We start from the raw sequence: 21,811 nt of genomic DNA on the forward strand, positions 1-21,811 counted from the left end.
ATAAAATACAAAATTTATACTAGATTCATAAATCATTTGATGTTTAAAATTAAAAAACAAACATTTTGACTTGTGTAAAATTGTCCTTAAAGGGCAATAACTCCTTTAGGGGTCAATTGACATTTTTTGTCATATAAAACTTTTTTGTAGATCTTTCTTTGCTGAACATGTTTGCTGTTTACAGTTTATCTTTCTCTTCAATAATATTCAAGAAAGTAACCAAAAACTTTAAAATTTCCTTAAAACTATCAAGTTAGTGGCAGCAACCAAACAATGGGTTGTTTGATTCGTTTGAAAATTTCAGGGCTGATAGATCTTGACCAATTGAAAAATTTACCATGTCAGATTTGCTCTTAAAGACTTAGTTTTTGAGATATAAGCCAAAAACTGCATTTGACCACTATGTTCTATTTATAGCCATGGTGGCCATGTTTGTCGATGGATCAAAACTTCAGATACAATTTTCAAAACTAGATACCCTAAGGAATATTTAGTTAAAGTTTGTAGATATTTGGCCCAGTAGTTTCAGAAGAGAAGAATTTTAAATAGTTTATATGACGGACGATGAGTGATAGCATAAGCTCACATGGGGCCCATGAGCTAAAAATGAATATAAATTCAAATCACATAACCAATTCAAATTCTTTGCCTTCAGTTATTCTGTGTCAGAAACCTATTATGTGTTAAATGTTTAATTACAATCCAAATTCATACCTGTATCATGTGCGATATTGTGACCATTTTTGCCCCAACTGTTCAGGGCTGCACCTCTGTTGCCGTATCCAGCTGCGCTTGGAGAAGCAATTTATTCCATTTGTAAGGGGACATTACTCTTAATACAGTAAAAGTGTTCCCATCAAAATTCAAACTTGATCTGCATTTTGTAGTAATAAGCACTGTGTATAAGATTCATGACATTTGTTTTAGGCAAACTAAAGCTAGAGAACAAAAACCTAAAATTCATAATTTTTTCCATTTGTAAAAGGGGCAGAACTCTAGAAAGGTAAAAGTGACACCACCAAAATTCAAACTTGATCTGTGTCTTTTGATAATAAGCATTGTGTGTAAGTTTCAAAACATTTGGTTGAGGCAAACTAAAGTTAGAGAATGGAAAAACCAATTTCTGGACGTAGATGGTCAAGGGTAAAACTTAATGCCAACTATGCTACAATCTGTGATAAGTGCCTGAGGTTCCAATGTACCCACATACAAAAGGCATACACCTCAGATCAATGTACCATAATGAAATATGATGACAAAAAACAAACAAATATTGCAAACCAAACACTATCATACATAAGGAAGCAAAAAAAATTATTAATTTGTATATAGACCAATCCAAAATGTCCAACAATTACCAGTAAGTACCACAACCTAAAACAGTAACAAAATCGTCTCCGAGTTTCTTGTGGAGAGTTGTCTCATTGGCAATCATACCACATCTTTTTTTATATTTACAAAATTTAGTCCATAAAAAACTGATTAAAGGTATCTGTGATGGATCCAGGGAGGTGGGGGTTGTGTTCCAGAACCCCCTCCTTTTTTAAATGATTAATACATTTGAATAGGAACATATGGTTGGAACTCCTTTGTCCTGGGTTGGGAAACCCCCCCCCCTTCCCCTCCTTTTTAAAAATGACTGCATCTGCCCCTCAGTATCCAACCATCCATGTCCATATTCCATTAATTAGGTAGTAAATGAGGAGGAAAACCCTGTAGTAGTATTATTAAACAACAAAAATAAGCCAAAGTTAAAACCACACTGCCGGTATAATAAATAGCTCTGTCTTCAAAGGGTTACCCGGTAAATATTAATATTGATGGAATAGATGCACAAGACTTAAAATACAAAGTGCAACATGAAACTGAGCAAATTTATGTGTTTTTCTACTTGTTAAAGGATGCATGGTGTCCAAAAGTTGCTTTTATCTTCGTCTTTTGAATTCTGTTAGATAGAAGCTATCTTATTGGCAATCAGACCACATATCTCCTTGTTTTTACAGTTATAAGTAAACTTGTACCATACAGAATTATTAATCTGATCTAACAAGGTTCAAGACAATAAGTTTTCACAGGTCCAGAGGTAAGTTTGTGTATAAAAATCCATCAATTTGAGAACAAGGTAGAAAACCATTATCTTTTTGGTGCAAGTGTTTATTTAAATGGTTCTTTCATGCAGATTGTTTAGACACCAGAAGACTTTATAAGTTATTAAAGAACCTTAGTGAGTGCGCTCACATACCCCACATCCCCATATTGTCACTAGAGAAATAAAATAACTGCAAGAAAAAAAAATTGTACAAGAAAAAAAAAATTGAATCATAATTTCCTGTCGATATGCACATCTACTTAGTATGTCCTTATTATCTACAAAGTTGCATGAAATTCTGTTGTGTGGTTTGAGAGGAGTTGGGATGACAAACTGTTGCAGTAGTATATTGAAGCAAATAAGTTCAAAGGGGTGTAACTCCTAGAAAAAAATTGAATTGTAATTACCTGTCGATATGCACATCTTCATAGCATATCCTTATTATTTAAAAAGGTTTCATGAAATTCTGTTGTGTGGTTTGACAGGAGTTGTGATGACAAGAAACAGGACTGACGGACGGACAGGTCAAAAACTTTATACCCTCTGCAACTTCATTGCGTGGAGTATAATAAGAGACTTGTGGCAAGTTTTTTTGTATTATTTTAATATAAATAAAAGCACGTCTTTTACACATGAAAACAATCAAAATATTCAACAACCAAACAAACAACAAATGTCATTTTGATTTTTAAAAAAAATACCAAATAGCATCTAGATCTATAATATGACATATATTTATATACCGAGCAAACATTAATGAGACTTAATCTTTCAATTTATATATATGCAATAAAACAGAAGACTACTGAAAACTTTCATTACATGATCCAATTAAAGTTTACAAAGCAAACACAAGATATATAAAATTGTACACAATTCAGTCAATTTTGCATCAACTTCATAATACTAAGAACATATCCACTTAGGTAAAAGTTACATGTATAGTAATACACAAAGGTTTATAATAAGTGTTTATTCTGTAATGGTATAAGTCATCAACTTATCATTAATGGGGTCCTTCAGTTCTACATTCTTTATTTTCTATTCTATATAATTTTTCGTCCATTATTCTCTATCCCATTTTTTTCTATTCTTAACTATTTTGCCTATTGTTCCCCATGTTTTATTTTTTGGGACCAATTTTTGATACATTTGGCACTTTATTCTGTTAATCCCTTCTAGACCCTCACTAATTGTTGATGACAATGGTGTGAATGCAAGTATTACTACGCATTTGTATTACTAAAAAATGCAGATGAGAGAAAAAAAGTCAAAATCATAGTAGGAACCAGCCTTTGCTTTATTAAATTATTCTTCTCAATATCTAAGGATTTGCAGCATTTACATATTTATTTTAAAATCATTACTTTTTCCCCCAAGGACACAAAAATAACCTTCTCTTGATTTAAAAAGAATTGCAAAGATTTTAAATTTTAAAAGATAAAACATTTAAAAAAAGGTAACTTCAAAGTTCTAAGATTTTAGCAAATTATGAACAGTATAAAATATGTCCTTTATTGATATCTTTGTAAATTTCTTTGTACAAACAAGTTTACATCAAAATGAGATTACTATTTTTGTCTAGATAAAAACAATACCATATTTGACTTTTGATAAATTATAGAAATTTTTAAATATGCACATACAACTGTGAATAAAAAGGTTAAAATAATTTTTCCATTTATCAGCAGATAAAATGAGAATCAACATAAACTCTCATAAAATTTCTCAAATAAATTCTCATATATGTCAATACAAAAGTTACATACATTATTGTGTACATACTCAATGTACCAAACTAGATTTATTATCATTTAAAAAATCATACTGAATCAACATGATCAAATAGGATGCCAAATCTAACTGACTGGTGAGGTTTCTACATATAAAATACCAGCCTTGAAGTGGAAACCTCATAATTTGAAATGGTCATATTGCTGAAAATAATAACTTGGGTAAATTCATTATGTAAATTTAAACTTCTACTGAAAATACATGCAATTTTTAAAAAAAATACATATAAACTTTATCTCCAGTTTCCTGGAATATGTTACAAGTTTGAATTTGACCACAAAAATAAGGTCTACAGTAGATCTTCAAATTTCTAATAAATCATCAATATAAACTGTAGTATTTTTGGGGGGTAAATTTTAAAAAAAAACTATGCATTTGCAAGAATTCTTTTTCCCATGACTATAAAAAATAAATTTAATTGGAGGTAGTCCAAATATTCCATGTTTCGTGTATAAAATTGTCATAACTTATTTTAGCATGATATCTTGATAATAATTTTTCTTTCTTATTTCTCATTAAATTGATGTTCTATATGAACGAACTCATCATAATCAAACAATGATACATGTATACAGTGTACATAATTAGCAAACTGCACATGATTCTTGAATACACTTTAAATGGTACTTTGGATTCATTTATTCTCTTGAGTACCAATTTTCATGGATTGGGGAAAACTTGCACCTTCATGGATATTTGATTTCATAGTTATGAATACAAACGTTTAGAAAATTTGTACTTAATTGAACATTCAATTAAGTGGTTTAGCAATTCCTACTAATTCAAAAAAAAAAGTTTCCCACAAATAACAATGAATCCACATTATGCTTTTACATAATGTTTCAAAATTTTCTGATATTCAAAATAAACAGTTGACAAGAAAAAGTTTTACCAGCATCAGAATCATGGATAAATAATACAATGATAAATCCTGCTCAACTTGAGGTGGTACCTAACACTACAGGGAGATAACTCTGTAAAATTAGCTGAATGTTTTAATCACATTGCATTGTTAAGGAAATATTAAGCTTCTCAATGATCAAAATTAGTGTTTTTCAAACTGCTATATATCCAACCAAGTGATTGGGTGAAGTTTTTTGAAATTTTAATATTTTTATCAAAGGGTCAAAGTAAATATTTTGTCAAAATTTTATGAAAATTAAACGAGCCAAATTAATTTCAGTCAAGGTGTTGGGTACCACCTTAATAAGCTTAAATGCCAAAAGCATGAAAAAAAGCAGAACTAAAATTAGTATGATATACTGTGTATAAAAACAGAAATTCATGGTGTATATGCTGGTGGTGGGGGGATGTTGGACATAGGAGAACTCTGTGCCTCAGGGGGAGAGACGGGAAACGCCCCTTCAAGTCCATCATAATCCTCTAATAAGGCTTCTGTCATATGATCATGTGTTGGAAATCTCTTCAAACAGTTCATGGCTGTTGCTATGACACCCATGGCACCTGCAGCAGTGATCAGATAGAAACTAATGTCAAAGGTCACTTCTACTTTACTTCCAACATGGACTTTTGTGAGTCGTTGTAATCCAGAAACTTCCACGGTTAACCAGTAACAAAACAAATTGATAATCACACACAAGATAACTGAAAAATAAAACTTCCTTTAAATATAGATGTTTAAATGTTGTGATAAGCAATTCAACTATTTTAAACATGAGGATGCCATCAGGGATATTTTCAAAATGCAATTTCATGTAAAATACAATTTATAACAATACATTGTATACAACTTTCAACACAGAAATATGTTTCATCTGCTACAACAAAACGAAAAGCAACAATTTAAATGGTCATATTATACTATACATCTAAACAACCTACCAAGGTATCTTATATATTATATCATAAATCTTAAGAGGGAAAAAGGGAAACAAAGAATTTCTACATAAAGTGGTGAAGTTGAAATCATCCCTTCATAAATTTGACAGACAACATCATAATTGGTTGACTGATATTGAATATCCATTTTACAGATGATAGCATATATGTCCAGATTATCATAACTACAATCTGATCCCCTTTTGCCCTAATGTCACCTACCAAATTAGACTTATTACCTGATTTCTACTAACATGAGCAAAATAACAGCTAGACAGGTCCCAAAAGTGGAGCAGGATCCTTACACTTCCCATGAACCTGAGATCACCCCATTTTTTTGGTCGGATTTGCGTTTCTCAGTCTTCAGATTTTTATGTTATTATTTTATGTACTTTCGCTTGTCTGTTGTTGTTTTTTTTTTCTTTTTTAGCCATGGCTTTGTCAATTTATTTTCGACTTATGAATTTGAATGTCACTATGGATTTTATTGCCTCTTTTTAACATAGTAAATTAAAGCCTTAATATCAATAAAATTCTTATTACTATTGTATAAAATTGAGAATGGAAATGGGGAATGTGTCAAAGAGACAACAACCCGACCAAATAAAAAACAACAGCAGAGGGTCACCAACAGGTCTTCAATGTAGCGAGAAACTCCCGCACCCGGAGGCGTCCCTCAGCTGGCCCCTTAACAAATATATACTAGTCCAGTGATGATGAACGCCATACTAATTTCCAAATTGTAAACAAGAAACTAAAATAAAATGTATGACTTCAAAAAAATGTGTTTTGGATAAAAATTCATCCGAACAGTGGACTTACCAGACACAATATTAAATATTGCATTTCTCCTCAATATTTTTAAAGCTCTGTGCTGTGGTCCAATCAGATCTAATAAGAAAGCTATAAGTGTACAGCACATGGCTATAAATGTAAATGCAATGATTGTCTTCATTAGTATCACAGCTTTATTTGTAACACAGTTTTCCATTCCTTAAAATACAAAAACATGTTTATACTTCATGTAACTCAATTTTACATTCCTAAAAATTACAAAACATTTATCTACAAGAGAAATGTCATCACAATAAGCCTTTCCTAAGTTAATCTGTTCATATTAAAATCTAAGATTCTTTCTTAATGGCAAAGAACTTGTAGCTAGACATGTGTATACATAGTTTGTACTTCTCTTTAACATGTTTAATGTAATAATAACAGTGGTCAGAGAAGATAGGACCATCCAAGAAATAGCCACTCCAAATTGGGTTCAATTAAATATTGGTTCTAGTCAAAAAATTTAATTGAAACAAGTCTCTGGCAAATTCTTTTTTATAACCTTTCCAAAAGTTTAAGATTTGAACAGTTAACATGGTTGAAATTTCAAGTTTAAGAGGAAATCCAAGACAGTTGACTGTTTAATGTCTTTATTTTTTTACTTTGAATAAAAATATAATTTCAATGTCCCCAATACACTTCCATAAACCCATGTAAAAAATTGTGCATTATATATAAAAATATTTAAATGAAAAATGGTTACATTATCACTTTTCAATTATTGTATCTAATAAATAATTATCACAAAGGTAAAATGTATATAATTTCAATAATGTGTCGCCGTAACTGTATGTTGTACACTGTATGTTCTTGAAAGTTAAGAAATGATATGTTAGATCTGCTTCATGCTTCTGGACAACCTGAGATAACCCATGGTTTGTTTGGGGTTCATTTTGCTCAGTCTTGAGTTAACTATGTTGTGTTTCGTGACATGTTGGGTTTTTTTTTTTGGGGGGGGGGGGGGGGGGGGTATTTTTTGCTTTTTTTCTACATGTACATGTATATGGCATTGTCAAGTTTGTTTCCCACTTAATGTATGAGTTTCAATATCCCTTTGGTACCTTTCGTCTCTTCAAAGATTCAGGTGATGGAATAGGTCGTAGTTTAGTTTGCACGCATGCCGTGACCCTTAAACCTGGAAAATATTATTATTTGGATAAAGGAAATGTTAACAAATGAACAACAAGTGAAACTGCGAGCTACTGCTCACTGATGATACCCCCGGCCCGCCGCAAGTGGATAATTTTAATAGTGTAAAAATATGCAAGTGTTCGGTAAACAGGAAGTTGTTGAGTGATGAATCTGAAAACGCATTACACGGTATTGCAGACTTATATAAACCCTGAAACCAAATTTCAGAAATCCTTGTATTGTAGTTCCTGAGAAAAATGTGACAAAAATTTTCAACTTGGTTATCATGTGTAAAATAATACAAGTGTTCGGTAAACAGGAAGTTGTCGAGTGATGAATTTGAAAATGCATCACACGGTATAGCTGACTTATATCAAGTCTGAAACCAAATTTCAGAAATCCTGGTAGTGCAGTTCCTGAGAAAAATGTGACGAAAAATTTTCAACTTGGCTATCAGGTGTAAAAATGATACAAGTGTTCGGTAAACAGGAAGTTGTCGAGTGATGAATCTGAAAACGCATCACACAGTATAGCTGACTTATATCAAGCCTGAAACCAAATTTACTTATATCAAGTCTGAAACCAAATATCAGAAATCCTGGTAGTGCAGTTCCTGAGAAAAATGTGTTGAAAAATTTTCAACTTGGCTATAAGGTGTAAAAATGATACAAGTGTTCAGTAAACAGGAAGTTGTCGAGTGATGAATCTGAAAACGCATCACACAGTATAGCTGACTTATATCAAGCCTGAAACCAAATTTCAGAAATCCTGGTAGTGTAGTTCCTGAGAAAAATGTGACGAAAAATATTCATGGGACGGACGGACCGACAGAAGGACAGACAGAGGTAAAACAGTATACCCCCTTTTTTTGAAAGCGGGGGTATAAAAACAACAATAATACTATCTGCTGCATTACAGTTTTTATGTTCCCTGATCATTATATTGTAGTCTTTTTCTGGTTAATAAAAGATGGTATCGGGTCCGTTCGCCCTAATAACAATGTTCGCCCTGGGTTCGTTAGCCCTGAGTTCGTTCGCCCATAGAGTTTGTTCGCCCTACTAAAAAAATATTTATATTCAGGCATTGAAGTTAAATAAACTTATTCAGATATTTCTTTGGAAATTCTTGAAATTTATGTAAACATGAAAATATTTAAAAGTTTATGGCTTGTTAAGGATCATTAATTGTTCAATGACAAAATAATTCAGATCACTGATTATTGTGATACTTTTCTTTTGATGAATTAATAATAAAAACAAATGTTTTGTTTTGATAAAATATTCAGCTTGAAATTAATAAAAACAATGATGTACGAACTGTAAATCTTGAAATGGATTTACAAGTTCATTTATTATTAAACTCTGAGACTTAGTCTCAGTTATACTGCATACGTTCGTGATTGACTGAATACAATTATTTGTTTACAAATATCAATAAAGATAAATACATTGTATTCCAGCATTCTACTCTGCAAATCAAAGGGAAAATGATAAAATGATTGAGGAAATATAAATATTCTGTCAATGGTCAATTTTTCAACAAACTATAACATATTTTGTTTAAAATACAAAAACTATGCAACAAGACATTTGCTAGACAACAATTAGAAAAAAATCAAAATCAGGGCGAATGGACCCTGAGCGAACAGGTATCAGGGCAAACTGACCCAGATTCATAAAAAGACGCTCACAGTTTTACTTTCATTTTGTGGTACTAGGAATTATCTCATGATAAAATGGATCAATATTTTTATGTTCCATGTTATAATGCTTATTAAAGATTACATACTATCTAAATCATTTGGTCCAAACTTGTAAACAATGTCAACTTTTTCGTTGTTCGGTCCCTGAATAAACTGTTCCAAAAACTTTCCTGGATAGAAAAATTGGAATGCCCCCAAATGATTAAGTCCAACACCATTTACAACACATCCACCGCCTTGTAAAGATACCCAGTTTGGTTCCGCTAAAGACGTTGACATAATAACAATTGTTATCATGCTACAAAACGCTGCTCCTAAATTTCTCTCTTTTGGTTTATGTCTCCCCCTTTCTCGTCTGTGTGAGTGGTGACGTCTGTCACGATGTCGACTTCTTGATCTACTTCTGGACGAACGGCTGCGTCTAGAACTACTATCACGTCCATTGTTTGACCTGGGCATTGCATAAATGTTCTGTACAACTAAATTTGGATTGGAAAGGTTGTCAAACCATTTTGCAAATATTTACATCCTCTTCGAAGTCGTAACTAATTCTGAACCAAACTCGGTTAGGATAGCTGCAGGAAAAAGATCAATCGTAACTACTCGGCCATTCTCGCTACGCAGTACAATAGCCTCGTATGCACTACGGAGAAATTCTTCTTAAATTGTTGGCCGGAATTGTAGTGATCCGCGACACAAAGAAGTTATATTTTCCAGGTGGCGCTATAATTTGGTTACATATCACAGTAATCAAGAACTTTAACTCTGCCAAATATTTTGGCGCGAAAGAAGGAGCAAAGTAAATAAGTAATGGTAAAAAATTTGTACCATTCCAGTCGAAAAAATATAAAATTCAATCGGATCGGAAAATTTTCCGGACAGGAGCAAGTTAAATCAGTAGTGGTAAAAAAAATGTACCAGTCCAGTCGAAAAAATATAATTTTGAATCGAATCGGAAAATTTTCCGGACAATGATTCCTCCGCCTAATGCATACGAGGTTATTTCTTCGTGCAACCAGAAAGGCCGAGTTGTTCCGATTGGAAAAAGATATGATCAAGTCCGGATATTTTTAACTGTTCGTTTATTTCCACTGTTTTTTGTTTTGTGTGAGAAAGATAAGTGGTTAGAACGTTTGGATAATTTTTTGTTAACAAAATTACGCAAAGGAATAAGTTAGTACACTTATTAGGATATCTTATAATGAACCTTAAATAATTAAGTCCGGGATTCCGTTCTTGTTTTAAGGTTTATAATTTTACTGGTTTCCGAAATATGTTTGCAACGAAGAATAGACAATAGATATTTATACTGGTAGGAAGAAAATACAATGAACCCAGAAAATTTGAAACCCAATTTTCATTTAATTGATGAGCTTGAGGCTTCTTTTCAGGTAATTTTACATTCAAAATAACTTCTATAAAATAATGTTTTATTTTTTCAAAATTACAAGTCATGAAATAGAACTTCTTTGTCTTTGACAACATACCGAATTAAATTGTAGTATACACACAGTCATTCAATGGACAAAAGTGAGTTCCCAGTCAAAAAAAGTCCTATCATTTCAACTGAAATCGACATTTTTCAAAAAATTATTACAAAGTAACTGTATGAGCGATTTTCATAATATAGATACCAAAAGATGTAGAAATGTCTGAAGTTTTATTGTTTATTTGGTTATAATATTATGCATGCTCATTTTAATTTTTTGACGAGATGAACACAAAGAAAACTATTTCGTGAAAAGTTTGCTATTATTCTAACCAAATTAAAATCGCAAAAATTTGCATTTGTGTTTAACTCATCAGATGATGAAAACGAAACTCAAGAACATTATGACTAAATAAACAATAAAACTCTAGACATTTTAACATCTTTTAAAAATTGATATCTATTTTATAAAAATCGCTCATACAGTTACTTTGTAATATTTTTTGAAAAATATTGATTGTAGTTGAAATGATAGGATAATTTTTGAGTGAGAACTCACTTTTGTCCCATGACTGTATATGTCTCTGATCAAATGAAATAAAAATGTATATAATATTTCTTCAACTGGACAGGTATTATGGCATTGTTAATATAAAAATTCCAGGTGAATATCTGTTAGTGAGAAGAAATATAGGTTAAAAGCATTGACAACATATGTATAATTTACTAAGACTATAATCTTTATACTTATATGGGTGACAGTGTCATGTTTAAGGTTCATGTGGACCCTACATGTACATGTATGGCTAAAATGGCTGTTTTCACCTCAAAATTTACTCTGCATACAGACTCGAAAAGTTTTAAGTCATAGCATGCCCTAGATAAATAAAATTCAAATTTGCATTGTATGATTTAGAAAATTAAAAACTTAATTGGATTTTGCAGTGCACTTTTTTTAGTCTCTGCAGAAGATGATAAACATGATAAAATTAATTAACCTCATATTGTCCACCCAGGTAATCAGTTTAAATCACCAATTATTGTCAGGTACACAACAGCCTGGGTGGATTTTGCTTTTTCAACCGGCCCACCATGGGCAAGCCCACCCGTGCACACTCTAGCTATAATCTCTTTTTTGGTAAAAATATTAGCTATAATCTCTTTTTTGGTAAAAATATTGATTACAAATGCTTATCTGCTTTTTTCAAAGGATTGTACTTGCAAGTCTTTAGATTCAACAAAATAAATTCCATGCCCACTCCTATGGGTGGGCAGAGGGGACAAGGTCGAAATTTTACTCACCTGGTGCCCACTCCCATGGTGGGCCGGTGGACAAAGCAAAATCCACCCGAGCTGTAGTGTATCTATTGTCCAGGTAAATGGAAAAAAAGCCACAGGAAAAAAAGTCACAATATATGTTTGAGTAAAATTATTTATTAGAACCTGAAGTATGTTGGAATGCACATGAAGAAGTAACTGCATGTACATGTATATGATTAATAATTAAACTGAAGTTTTGGAATGCATAGAAAAAAGTCATAATATACTTGTATCAGATCATTTATCTTAAAAGTGGTAAATTTTTTAAAACCTTTAAAGGGCAATTTAAGGTAGCACAATACAAAGATTTTTCAACCCCAACCAGATATCTTTAAACTGATGTAATTTCACTCATCTTTCTTTAAATTTTATAAATGAGGTACCAAAAGAAAGAAGAAGGATTAATCTTCCAAATTGTGATAATTTTTCATTATGACATAATTGTACCAGAATCTATTAAATATTTTGGGATGGTATGAAGAACAAAGACGCTAAATTCATTCAAGTGTGGACATCACAATATAGCAACTTATTACATAATAATTAATCATGTAATAATTATGTCATAATGAAATTATCACAATTTGAAAGATGAATCTTTCTTCTTTCTTTTGGTACCTCATTTATAATATTTAAAGCAGGATTAAATGAATTACATCAGTTTAAAGTTGTCCGATTGGGAGTGAACAAATCTTTGTATTGTGCTACCTTAAATCAGTACATGTGACATAATAGATAAACTAATAAAAGTGTAATTATAGAATTTTTTTCAAACTGACTTTTTGTAACAAATTGGGAAAGCTTATTGTTTCCTCTAACCTAAAAATGAGATCAAGTTGTATTTCATGGGTATGGCTTCCTACCAATAAAGCATTTGAAAGGTCTACAAAACGGCGCGGGACATTTGCCCTTATTTTTTTGGACACTTGCGCTTCAAATCATAGGACATTTGCGCTTTTTACATAGGACATTTGCGCTTTTGCAATATTTGGTTTTTATGACTATCCTCCTCTTTTATCCGGGGTTGGAACCAGCATGTTTGACCTGGCAGAGTTAAAGTCATATTTTTCTTTATGGTTAAAAGTTTAAAAAATCATTTCATAGCACAGCACATTGATATGTGCTTAAAAGTTTATATACACTGAGCTAAAGTAAACATTCTAAAGACATAAAAACATGTATGTAGTCATCACAGGTCAGTTTTCGCTTGATATCTGAAGCCCAAGGAGTGAACAAATTTAGCTGTTGTTATCTGTTCTGAATGGTATTTCGACCACATTTTCAAATAAATAATCAAGTTTCTCTTTCTCAATTCTTGATAGGACGAATCTTAATGTAATTCATTACAATAATTATTGTTAAATGATACTCTTCAAAAGGATAAGAAAAAAAATAGCAGGATGGTCAAGTAGAAGCATTAAAGGATTCTGGACCATTTGTCGTACTAATGAGAAATATAAGTTAAATTTACGTAATGATTACTTCTCATTAAAATAACGGGTAGACGACTATAGGTAAAAAGCGCAAATGTCCAGTCAATTTAATACAGGTGAATCAAAATTAAAAGCGCAAATGTCCATAGTATTTGAAGCGCAAATTAAATGTCCTATCGTTTTACAGGTAAAAAAGCGCAAACGTCCTGTGCCCCTACAAAAAGGGAAAGGTGCCACAAGAAGCCAATATCAATAATTGTTGTAAGTACTACACTATTATTAATGGCAATGAGTTGTTTGTTTAACACTAAATGGAAGGATTCCTATTATATTTTCAAAAATCAAATAACATGCCATACATGTATACTGAATTTCTAACTTTGACTCAAATTAAAGAAAACTGTTGCTGTTTAACTCTCATCTTCTTCATAAGAGCTAGATATATATGAAAAAAATAATAATACCAGTAATACACTAACATGTACATGTTTCATTTAAATGCTTTGCAATTTGTATATAAATTTTTAAAGCCAAATAGTATAAAACTGAATTAAAATGTGTTTATTTCCATACAAAATATATATTGTGACTTTTTTCCTGTGACCTTTTTTCCTGTGACCTTTGTTCCTGTGCCTTTTTTTCTATGACTTTTTTTCCTGTGCCTTTTAATCCATCTATTGTCCATGTCACTCAATACAGCTCACTTCAATTATTACCTGGGGGAAGTACTCAAACCTCTTCCCCTTTCCAAACATGTTTATTTTGGCACCTTCTGGAGGAATGAAAAAAAGTGCACCACAAAATCCTGTAAAGTTTTTATTTATACGACCGCAAAATTTGAAAAATTTTTCGTCGTATATTGCTATCACGTTGGCGTTGTCGTCGTCCGAATACTTTTAGTTTTCGCACTCTAACTTTAGTAAAAGTGAATGGAAATCTATGAAATTTTAACACAAGGTTTATGACCACAAAAGGAAGGTTGGTATTGATTTTGGGAGTTTTGGTTTCAACATTTTAGGAATTAGGGGCCAAAAAGGGCCCAAATAAGCATTTTCTTGGTTTTCGCACTATAACTTCAGTTTAAGTTAATAGAAATCTATGAAATTTTGACACAAGGTTTATGACCACAAAAGAACGGTTGGGATTGATTTTGGGAGTTTTGGTTTCAACAGTTTAGGAATTAGGGGCCAAAAAAGGGCCCAAATAAGCATTATTCTTGGTTTTCGCACAATAACTTTAGTTTAAGTAAATAGAAATCAATGAAATTTAAACACAATGTTAATGACTACAAAAGGAAGGTTGGTATTGATTTTGGGAGTTTAGGTCCCAACAGTTCAGGAATTAGGGGCCAAAAAGGGACCCAAATAAGCATTTTTCTTGGTTTTCGCACCATAATGTTAGTATAAGTAAATAGAAATCTATGAAATTTAAACACAAGGTTTATGACCATAAAAGGAAGGTTGGTATTGATTTTGGGAGTTTTGGTCCCAACAGAATAAGGGACCCAAAGGGTCCAAAATTAAACTTTGTTTGATTTCATCAAAATTGAATAATTGGGGTTCTTTGATATGCCGAATCTAACTATGTATGTAGATTCTTAATTTTTGGTCCCGTTTTCAAATTGGTCTACATTAAGGCAGCAACCATTTGATTTTCTGGGGGGGGGCTATGGTTTTTTTTGGAAAAAAAAGTTTGTTTCCAGTTTTTGGAGAAAAAAATAATTTGTTTTTGATTCTGAGAAAAAAAAATTGTTTGTTTCACCCTCAGCTGCCACTTTATGTAATGCTAAAATTGAAAGAAAAAAATTGTTTTCGACTTGTCGCGAAAAAAATATATTGTTTTTCGCCGCAGGCGAAAAAAAAAGTTTGTACAGAAAAAAAAACCATAGCCCCCCCCAGAAAATCAAATGGTTGCTGCCTAAGGTCCACAGGGTCCAAAATTAAACTTAGTTTGATTTTAACAAAAATTGAATCCTTGGGGTTCTTTGATATGCTGAATTTAAAAATGTACTTAGATTTTTAATTATTGGCCTAGTTTTCAAGTTGGTCCAAATGGGGGTCCAAAATTAAACCTTGTTTGATTTCATCAAAAATTGAATAAATGGGTTCTTTGATATGCCAAATCTAACTGTGTATGTAGATTCTTAATTTTTGGTCCAGTTTTCAAATTGGTCTACATTAAGGTCCAAAGGGTCCAAAATTAAACTAAGTTTGATTTTAACAAAAATTAAATTCTTGGGCTTATTTGATATGCTTTATCTAAATATGTACTTTGATTTTTGATTATGGGCTCAGTTTTCAAGTTGGTCCAAATCAGGATTCCATATCAAGTATTGTGCAATAGCAAGAAATTTTCAATTGCACAGTATTGCACAATAGCAAGAAATATCTAATTGCACAATATTGTGCAATAGCAATTAATTTTCAATTGGAGTTATCTTTCTTTGTATAGAATAGTAGTTGATAATATATGTTGGAAATTTGCCAGACATGACTATGATGTCATTTTCTATTTTTATTTGCCAATAACTTTATGTAAATAACTACATTGGAAATTTGCCAATATAAAATGTTGCTGATGAAGCTTTTTTTCCTTATCTTATCTAAAATGTTTTTAGATAATGTATGTTGGACATTTGCCAGACATGACTATGATGTCATTTTCTATTTTTATTTGCCAATAACTTAATGTAAATAACTTCATTGGAAATTTGCCAATATAAAATGTTGCAGATGAAGTTTTTTTTATTGTTTTATACAATAAACAATGTATATTCACTTTTACTACCAACCAATCTTTACCATTCAGTGATAACAAGCACTTTATTTTACATTTTAATATTTTATGATGTATTTAAAAGAGTAGTTATTGTTGCAAACTCCATTAGAAATTTGAATTGATATCAGTTTTGGAAAAAGGGAAACGGGGATGTGAAAAAAAAGGGTGGGGGGTTTAAATTTTTCTCATTTCAGATTTCATAAATAAAAAGAAAATTTCTTCAAACATTTTTTTGAGAGGATTAATATTCAACAGCATAGTGAATTGCTCAAAGGCAAAAAAAAAAAAAGTTCATTAGACCACATTCATTCTGTGTCAGAAACCTATGCTGTGTCAACTATTTAATTTTAGATTTAAAAGTTTGAAGAAGAAATCTTTAATTGATTTGTAAAATCTTGACATTTGTTTTGTGTAAAAAAAAACCATGTTATGTCAAAAATTTGATCACAATCCAAATTCAGAGCTGTATCACGCTTGAATGTTTTGTCCATACTTGCCCCAACTGTTCAGGGTTCGACCTCTGCGGTCGTATAAAGCTGCGCCCTGCGGAGCACCTGGTTTTTCTTAAACATAAAACGTTACATATTTGAAATTTATTTATCTAGGGCATGCTATGCCTTAAATCTTTCCCAGATGTACAGATTTGTCTGTACTCAGAGTAAATTTTGAGGTGAAAAATCATCCATTTAAGCCATAGGGTCCGATGAACCTTTAGGTTCATCATAAAAAATGGACAAATATCATGACTATGACTGTATTTATTCCTCAAAAACTACACTATGTACAGACTTACATGTACAGTTTTAAAAGTCGCAAGGCCTGGCATCCTCTAGATATATAAAAATGCAATTTGCATTGCGTTTCAGAAAGATAAAATCATTTTTGGATTTTGATGGACATTTTTTTTCCGTTTTCTGTTTCTGCAGAAGGATTTAGGCTTTTTAGCCATTATAATTATTATTTTATTGAATTGAATTATTTAAAGAATGGATCAAATCAAACTGCAACTTGAGAAGTGTTTAGTCTTTTGGTAATTTGAAAAGCAAAAGCCTCTTTCATTAACATTTCAGAATTGCACAGCAGCTGTAACCAGTCAGGAACACTTTAACACCCAAGACACAGACGAGTTGAAACCAGGTGAATTATCTGACTAATTAATCTATGATCATTAGGAAGGAAGAAGAGGTTCAAAATAGAATATTGATAATAATACACCACTTTCGCATTTATGCATATTTCCATACATTTCCTATAATGTCACAATATACATGATATATAAGTAATGTTATTATGTCAGAGAGTCTGAAAGTAAGAATCATTGTTCAATAACGTCATTCATATCGATTGACCTCAGTGTCAACTGGTGTAGCTCATTCTGAATTTTATTTTGAGATTGGTCTATTAAGAAATTTGATGAAAAAACAGCAGATTAATCAGTAAACAAATAGATTTGATCATCTGAGGGGTCACTTCAATTCTTAATGTTACAGTAAGAGGTGAGCAGATGAGACAATACAAAATCCCACCCTTTCATATATTTTGAATAGCAAAAATATAAATTATTTCATATATGTGTTAACAAAAATCTACCTATAGCTAAAAAATAAGTAAACAAAAATCTACCTATAGTTAAAAAATAAGTAACATTCAAAATTTTGTATTGTGACCAGTAAGACTCGAGTAATCTGATGTATTCATCCTTATGACATAATGTGTAGACTTATTTTCACATTTATGTTTTGTAAATTTTCAGGAGCAGAGCAAACTTTCCAAAAGTTCCTAGATTTATGTAGACAAACAGAGGCATTCTTCCTCAACAAAAGGCTGGTGTTGTCAAAGCAGAAACCTGAACAAGTCATTAAAGATGTAAGTCTTAATCATCTCTTAAAAGATCTTTATCATGTGTATCATTATATGAAGAAACAAGAATGTGTGCCCCAGTACATGGATGCCCCATCCGCACTATCATTTTCTTTGTTCAGTGGACAATGAAAATGGGGTAAAATCTCTAATTTGGCATTAAAATTACAAAGATCATACCATAAAGAACATGTGTACTAAGTTTCAAGTTGATTGGACTTCAACTTCATCAAAAACTACCTCGACCAAAAACTTTAACCTGAAGCGGGACAGACGGAGGAACAGATGCACAGAAAACATAATGCATAAATGGGGCATAAAAAAATATAGCCATAATAACAAGGGCAACAATATGTATGCACAATTCCTTCCTTAACAAATACATTGTGATAAAAACAATATTTAATTTGTCAAGAAAGATGATACAATGTATATATATTTCTATGATTACAGGAAACTGAGGATCTGAGAGCAGAACTTGAGAGGAAAGATGCTTTAATCAAACGCAATCAAGAAAAATTACAACAATGGCAGACATTATTAAATAATATTCAGAGGGGACCAGGTGGGAACTTGCCTGGGTCACATGGAGCTCAGAACCACCAACCCCATCAGTCACAACAGATGCATCCACCTCATGGTTATAATGTTCAAGGAGGGACACAGATGGCACCAATGGGAGGAAGTCAAATGTATCATCCCCACCATAATCAAGGTCCCCCTCAGACTGTAGGGATGATGATGCCACCTCAGGGGCCTGGTCCTGGACATCAGCCACCACCAGCATACTCATCACAAGTGCCATCAGCATTGGCCAGTCTGGAGACAATGTCCAGTTTGGGGATGCAGGAACGAAGATAGTGCAAATTGTATTTGATATTGTTAATCATGGCAGCTTTTCTAAATTGTTTTGAACTAAGGGCTTTTCCAGAAATTAGTTAAGTTTGGAGTCACTTATATTAAGATATACTTGTTTTGTTACCGGTATGTGCTTTTGATTTTAGATCAGAAAAAGTTACACACAGGCAATTAAAATTTCATGCATGTAGAGGGTATACAAAATGTGCTCCCCACACCCAAGTGCAATTATTTCTGGAATAGTGCCGAGTCATTTGTATCATACGTTGCAGTATCTGAAAAATAAATGTTGTATGGAATGCAGACATAGAAGAAATATATAAAATTGCTGAATTTTATCAGCATTTAGTGTGGATTTTATAAAGATTTTCAATAAAAGTGTATGATGTGAAATATACATGTACTTTGAATTTGGTATTTTTATAGCTAGAATTAATCATAAATGTTCTTATATTGTTTAAAAGTGTAGAGGAATTATCTATTATAAGTTAAAGGTATGGGAGTGTTGGTATTTTGTTTAATAAGACTGCACCCAAACAACTTAAAAAAAACAAAGATAAGACATTTGAGTGGTCAATTTGGTTTTTTCAACAATAGTGTCGCATGTCAATCTGACTTTCTCTGAGTCAAGACTAGAGAATTGATTTAACATGGACTTATTTTACTCAGCATTAGAAATGTTTGCAAGAGTATGTTTTTGCCCCACCCCCCTGTGCACACTCTGAAGAAGCAAAGTATGCCTGTTCTTCCATCCTTCCTTCCAAATCACAACAATGCTTAGAGAATGTTTGAATTTTTTTTTTCATGTTTTACATATAAACCAAATATGAGAATTGGGTCAAATCTATGAATAGCTATTATAGTTTTCTCAGATATAAGCAATAGGTCAACTGTATGTGGTATATGAAATGATTGTAAGAGGAAAGTGACCCTTTGAAGGGGTTGGTTTGACCTTGACTTCATTTTCATTGATCATTGGTCAACAAAGATTTTGGGGCTAGGTCCTTTTCTCAGATACTACCGGTATAAACACTAGATAAACTATATATGATTTGTAAGGAATGATTCTTAGGTGAATATGGTTTTTTTTGGCACAGTTCACCTGACCTTGACTGCATTTTTAAAGTTATTAAAAAGTTTTCTGTGGTTAGGGGACGACCATTTGATATTCTGGGGGGGGGGGGGGGGGGGGGGGGGGGGGGGGCAGGAGGATTATTATTTAAATATACTTGAAATGTCTGAAAATTGGTTTCATTTAACTTGAGGTATATTGTCTCAGGAAACCTTACCTCACTTTTATTTCAACAGGGCCGTAACTACATGTCGGAAATTTCAAAACCAAACGCTTGTCTCCATATCAAATTGTTTTCACGGCCTTGCAAGAAGAAAGTTCTGTTTCTCTCAGACTTATAGCCCTGATTTTTCAGGATCAATGTTTCTAATTTTTTTGTCTTTTGTTCATTGATTGCCCTTCTGTATTCTGTTAGTGTTGCATTCCTTTTCTAAGATAGGGCTATTCCAGAAAAAAATGTGTGGGGGGGTTGGAAGGCACAATATATCAATAATACATGGGTGATGGGTATCAAAGCAACTTTTCACACTATAATGCACTATATTCTCAATTACAATTGTCCGGGTGGCGAGTGCTGACTAAAACTGCCTTCCAACCCCTCCATACATTTTTTTCTGGAATAGCCCATAGTAATTTTGTTATGAACTTGATCATGAGTTTAAAAAAAAACAGCAGCCACAGGCTTAACTATGTGAATTCCATTTTTGCTTTATCATGCATATTGGTCTTTTGATGTTGTCCCTAGAAACTTCAGTCTTACATTTTATACATTTTGCTTTGAGACCAAAATATTGTTAAAAATTATTAAAACAAAACTTCATTTTCAGATTATGAAAGGGTCTTCGGAACACCCAGAAAGCATGATTTTGCATCATTTGTTCTATAGCTTCTTGGGCCTAATTCAGTGGCTCCAAAAACCTTAAAAAAAAAAAAATCCTCGATCCGCTTGGCGTAGTATGTTTGCCAATACATTTAAAAGTCCCTAGTTATAACTAAACTTCAATACTATGTATACATATGTATGTATGTATGTATGTATGTATGCAGTACATGTATATGCAGTTGGGAATTTAAAAGATTCATTTCTGCAGAGGAGAGAATAAGACGTCTATACAAATGGATGATTTAATGCTGGAATACAATGACGTTAATACATAGCAACCATGACGTTACATATAGAGAGCGGTAACACTTATAAGTACATGTATGAATCCCGCGTAATGTGATTGTCTCTATTATCCTCGACATACTCGGGGCCGCGAATTTGTGCAATTAAAGTCTCAATGAGCAATTTATCCAAATTAAGAAAATTATCTATAAATGAAAAGAAATGAAATATTTGAAACTTTAAAGTCTATAAATCACGAGGGTTTCTTATCATCGAGTTGCAAGTTGCGAGTTAAGAAAGTCGAGTTGCGAGTTAAGAAAGTCGAGTTGCGAGTTAAAAAAGTCGAGTTGCGAGTTACAAAAGTCGAGTTACGAGTTAGGAAAGTCGAGTTGCGAGTTACGAAAGTCGAGTTGCGAGTTACAAAAGTCGAGTTGCGAGTTAGGAAAGTCGAGTTGCGAGTTAGGAAAGTCGAGTTGCGAGTTACAAAAGTCGAGTTGCGAGTTACAAAAGTCGAGTTGCGAGTTACGAAAGTCGAGTTGCGAGTAACGAAAGTCGAGTTGCGAG

The 21,811-nt window shown here is 32.4% G+C and overlaps 2 protein-coding genes across 3 annotated transcripts; one reads left to right on the top strand and one right to left on the bottom strand.

Moving 5' to 3' along the window:
• Nucleotides 1-2,671: 2,671 nt before the first annotated feature.
• LOC139505191 (transmembrane protein 127-like) lies at nucleotides 2,672-9,952 on the bottom strand. Its single transcript, XM_071294953.1, has 3 exons — nucleotides 9,476-9,952; nucleotides 6,545-6,715; nucleotides 2,672-5,488 (listed from the first exon to the last, which is right to left on the bottom strand). Exons 1-3 carry the CDS (start codon nucleotides 9,846-9,848, stop codon nucleotides 5,166-5,168), a joined length of 867 nt encoding a protein of 288 aa, XP_071151054.1. The 5' UTR covers nucleotides 9,849-9,952; the 3' UTR covers nucleotides 2,672-5,165.
• Nucleotides 9,953-10,638: 686 nt separating this feature from the next.
• Nucleotides 10,639-19,464, top strand: LOC139505193 (mediator of RNA polymerase II transcription subunit 28-like). 2 transcript variants are annotated; one of them, XM_071294955.1, is made up of 4 exons: nucleotides 10,639-10,780; nucleotides 17,420-17,486; nucleotides 18,103-18,215; nucleotides 18,663-19,464. In XM_071294955.1, the coding sequence occupies exons 1-4, from the start codon at nucleotides 10,718-10,720 to the stop codon at nucleotides 19,068-19,070; spliced, it is 651 nt and encodes a 216-aa protein (XP_071151056.1). In that variant the 5' UTR covers nucleotides 10,639-10,717; the 3' UTR covers nucleotides 19,071-19,464. The 2 variants fall into 2 exon arrangements, with proteins under 2 accessions (XP_071151056.1, XP_071151055.1); XM_071294954.1 differs by lacking the exon at nucleotides 10,639-10,780 and adding an exon at nucleotides 13,645-13,832.
• The last annotated feature ends 2,347 nt before the right edge of the window (nucleotides 19,465-21,811 follow it).

The sequence above is a fragment of the Mytilus edulis genome, unplaced genomic scaffold, assembly GCF_963676685.1.
Source record: "Mytilus edulis unplaced genomic scaffold, xbMytEdul2.2 SCAFFOLD_198, whole genome shotgun sequence".
Classification (NCBI taxonomy): Eukaryota; Metazoa; Mollusca; class Bivalvia; order Mytilida; family Mytilidae; genus Mytilus; species Mytilus edulis.

What these genes read in the sequence shown, in the direction of transcription:
- LOC139505191 (XM_071294953.1), bottom strand. Translation starts at nt 9,848, where the DNA reads ATGCCCAGGTCAAACAATGGACGTGATAGTAGTTCTAGACGCAGCCGT. An exon ending in TGGACCAAATGATTTAGATA is followed by an intron (nt 6,716 to 9,475) that starts GTATGTAATCTT and finishes TTGTATTTTAAG; the next exon opens with GAATGGAAAACTGTGTTACA. An exon ending in AATATTTAATATTGTGTCTG is followed by an intron (nt 5,489 to 6,544) that starts GTAAGTCCACTG and finishes TTTATTTTTCAG; the next exon opens with TTATCTTGTGTGTGATTATC.
- LOC139505193 (XM_071294954.1), top strand. Translation starts at nt 13,740, where the DNA reads ATGTCCTATCGTTTTACAGGTAAAAAAGCGCAAACGTCCTGTGCCCCT. An exon ending in AGCCAATATCAATAATTGTT is followed by an intron (nt 13,833 to 17,419) that starts GTAAGTACTACA and finishes TTAACATTTCAG; the next exon opens with AATTGCACAGCAGCTGTAAC. An exon ending in CACAGACGAGTTGAAACCAG is followed by an intron (nt 17,487 to 18,102) that starts GTGAATTATCTG and finishes GTAAATTTTCAG; the next exon opens with GAGCAGAGCAAACTTTCCAA.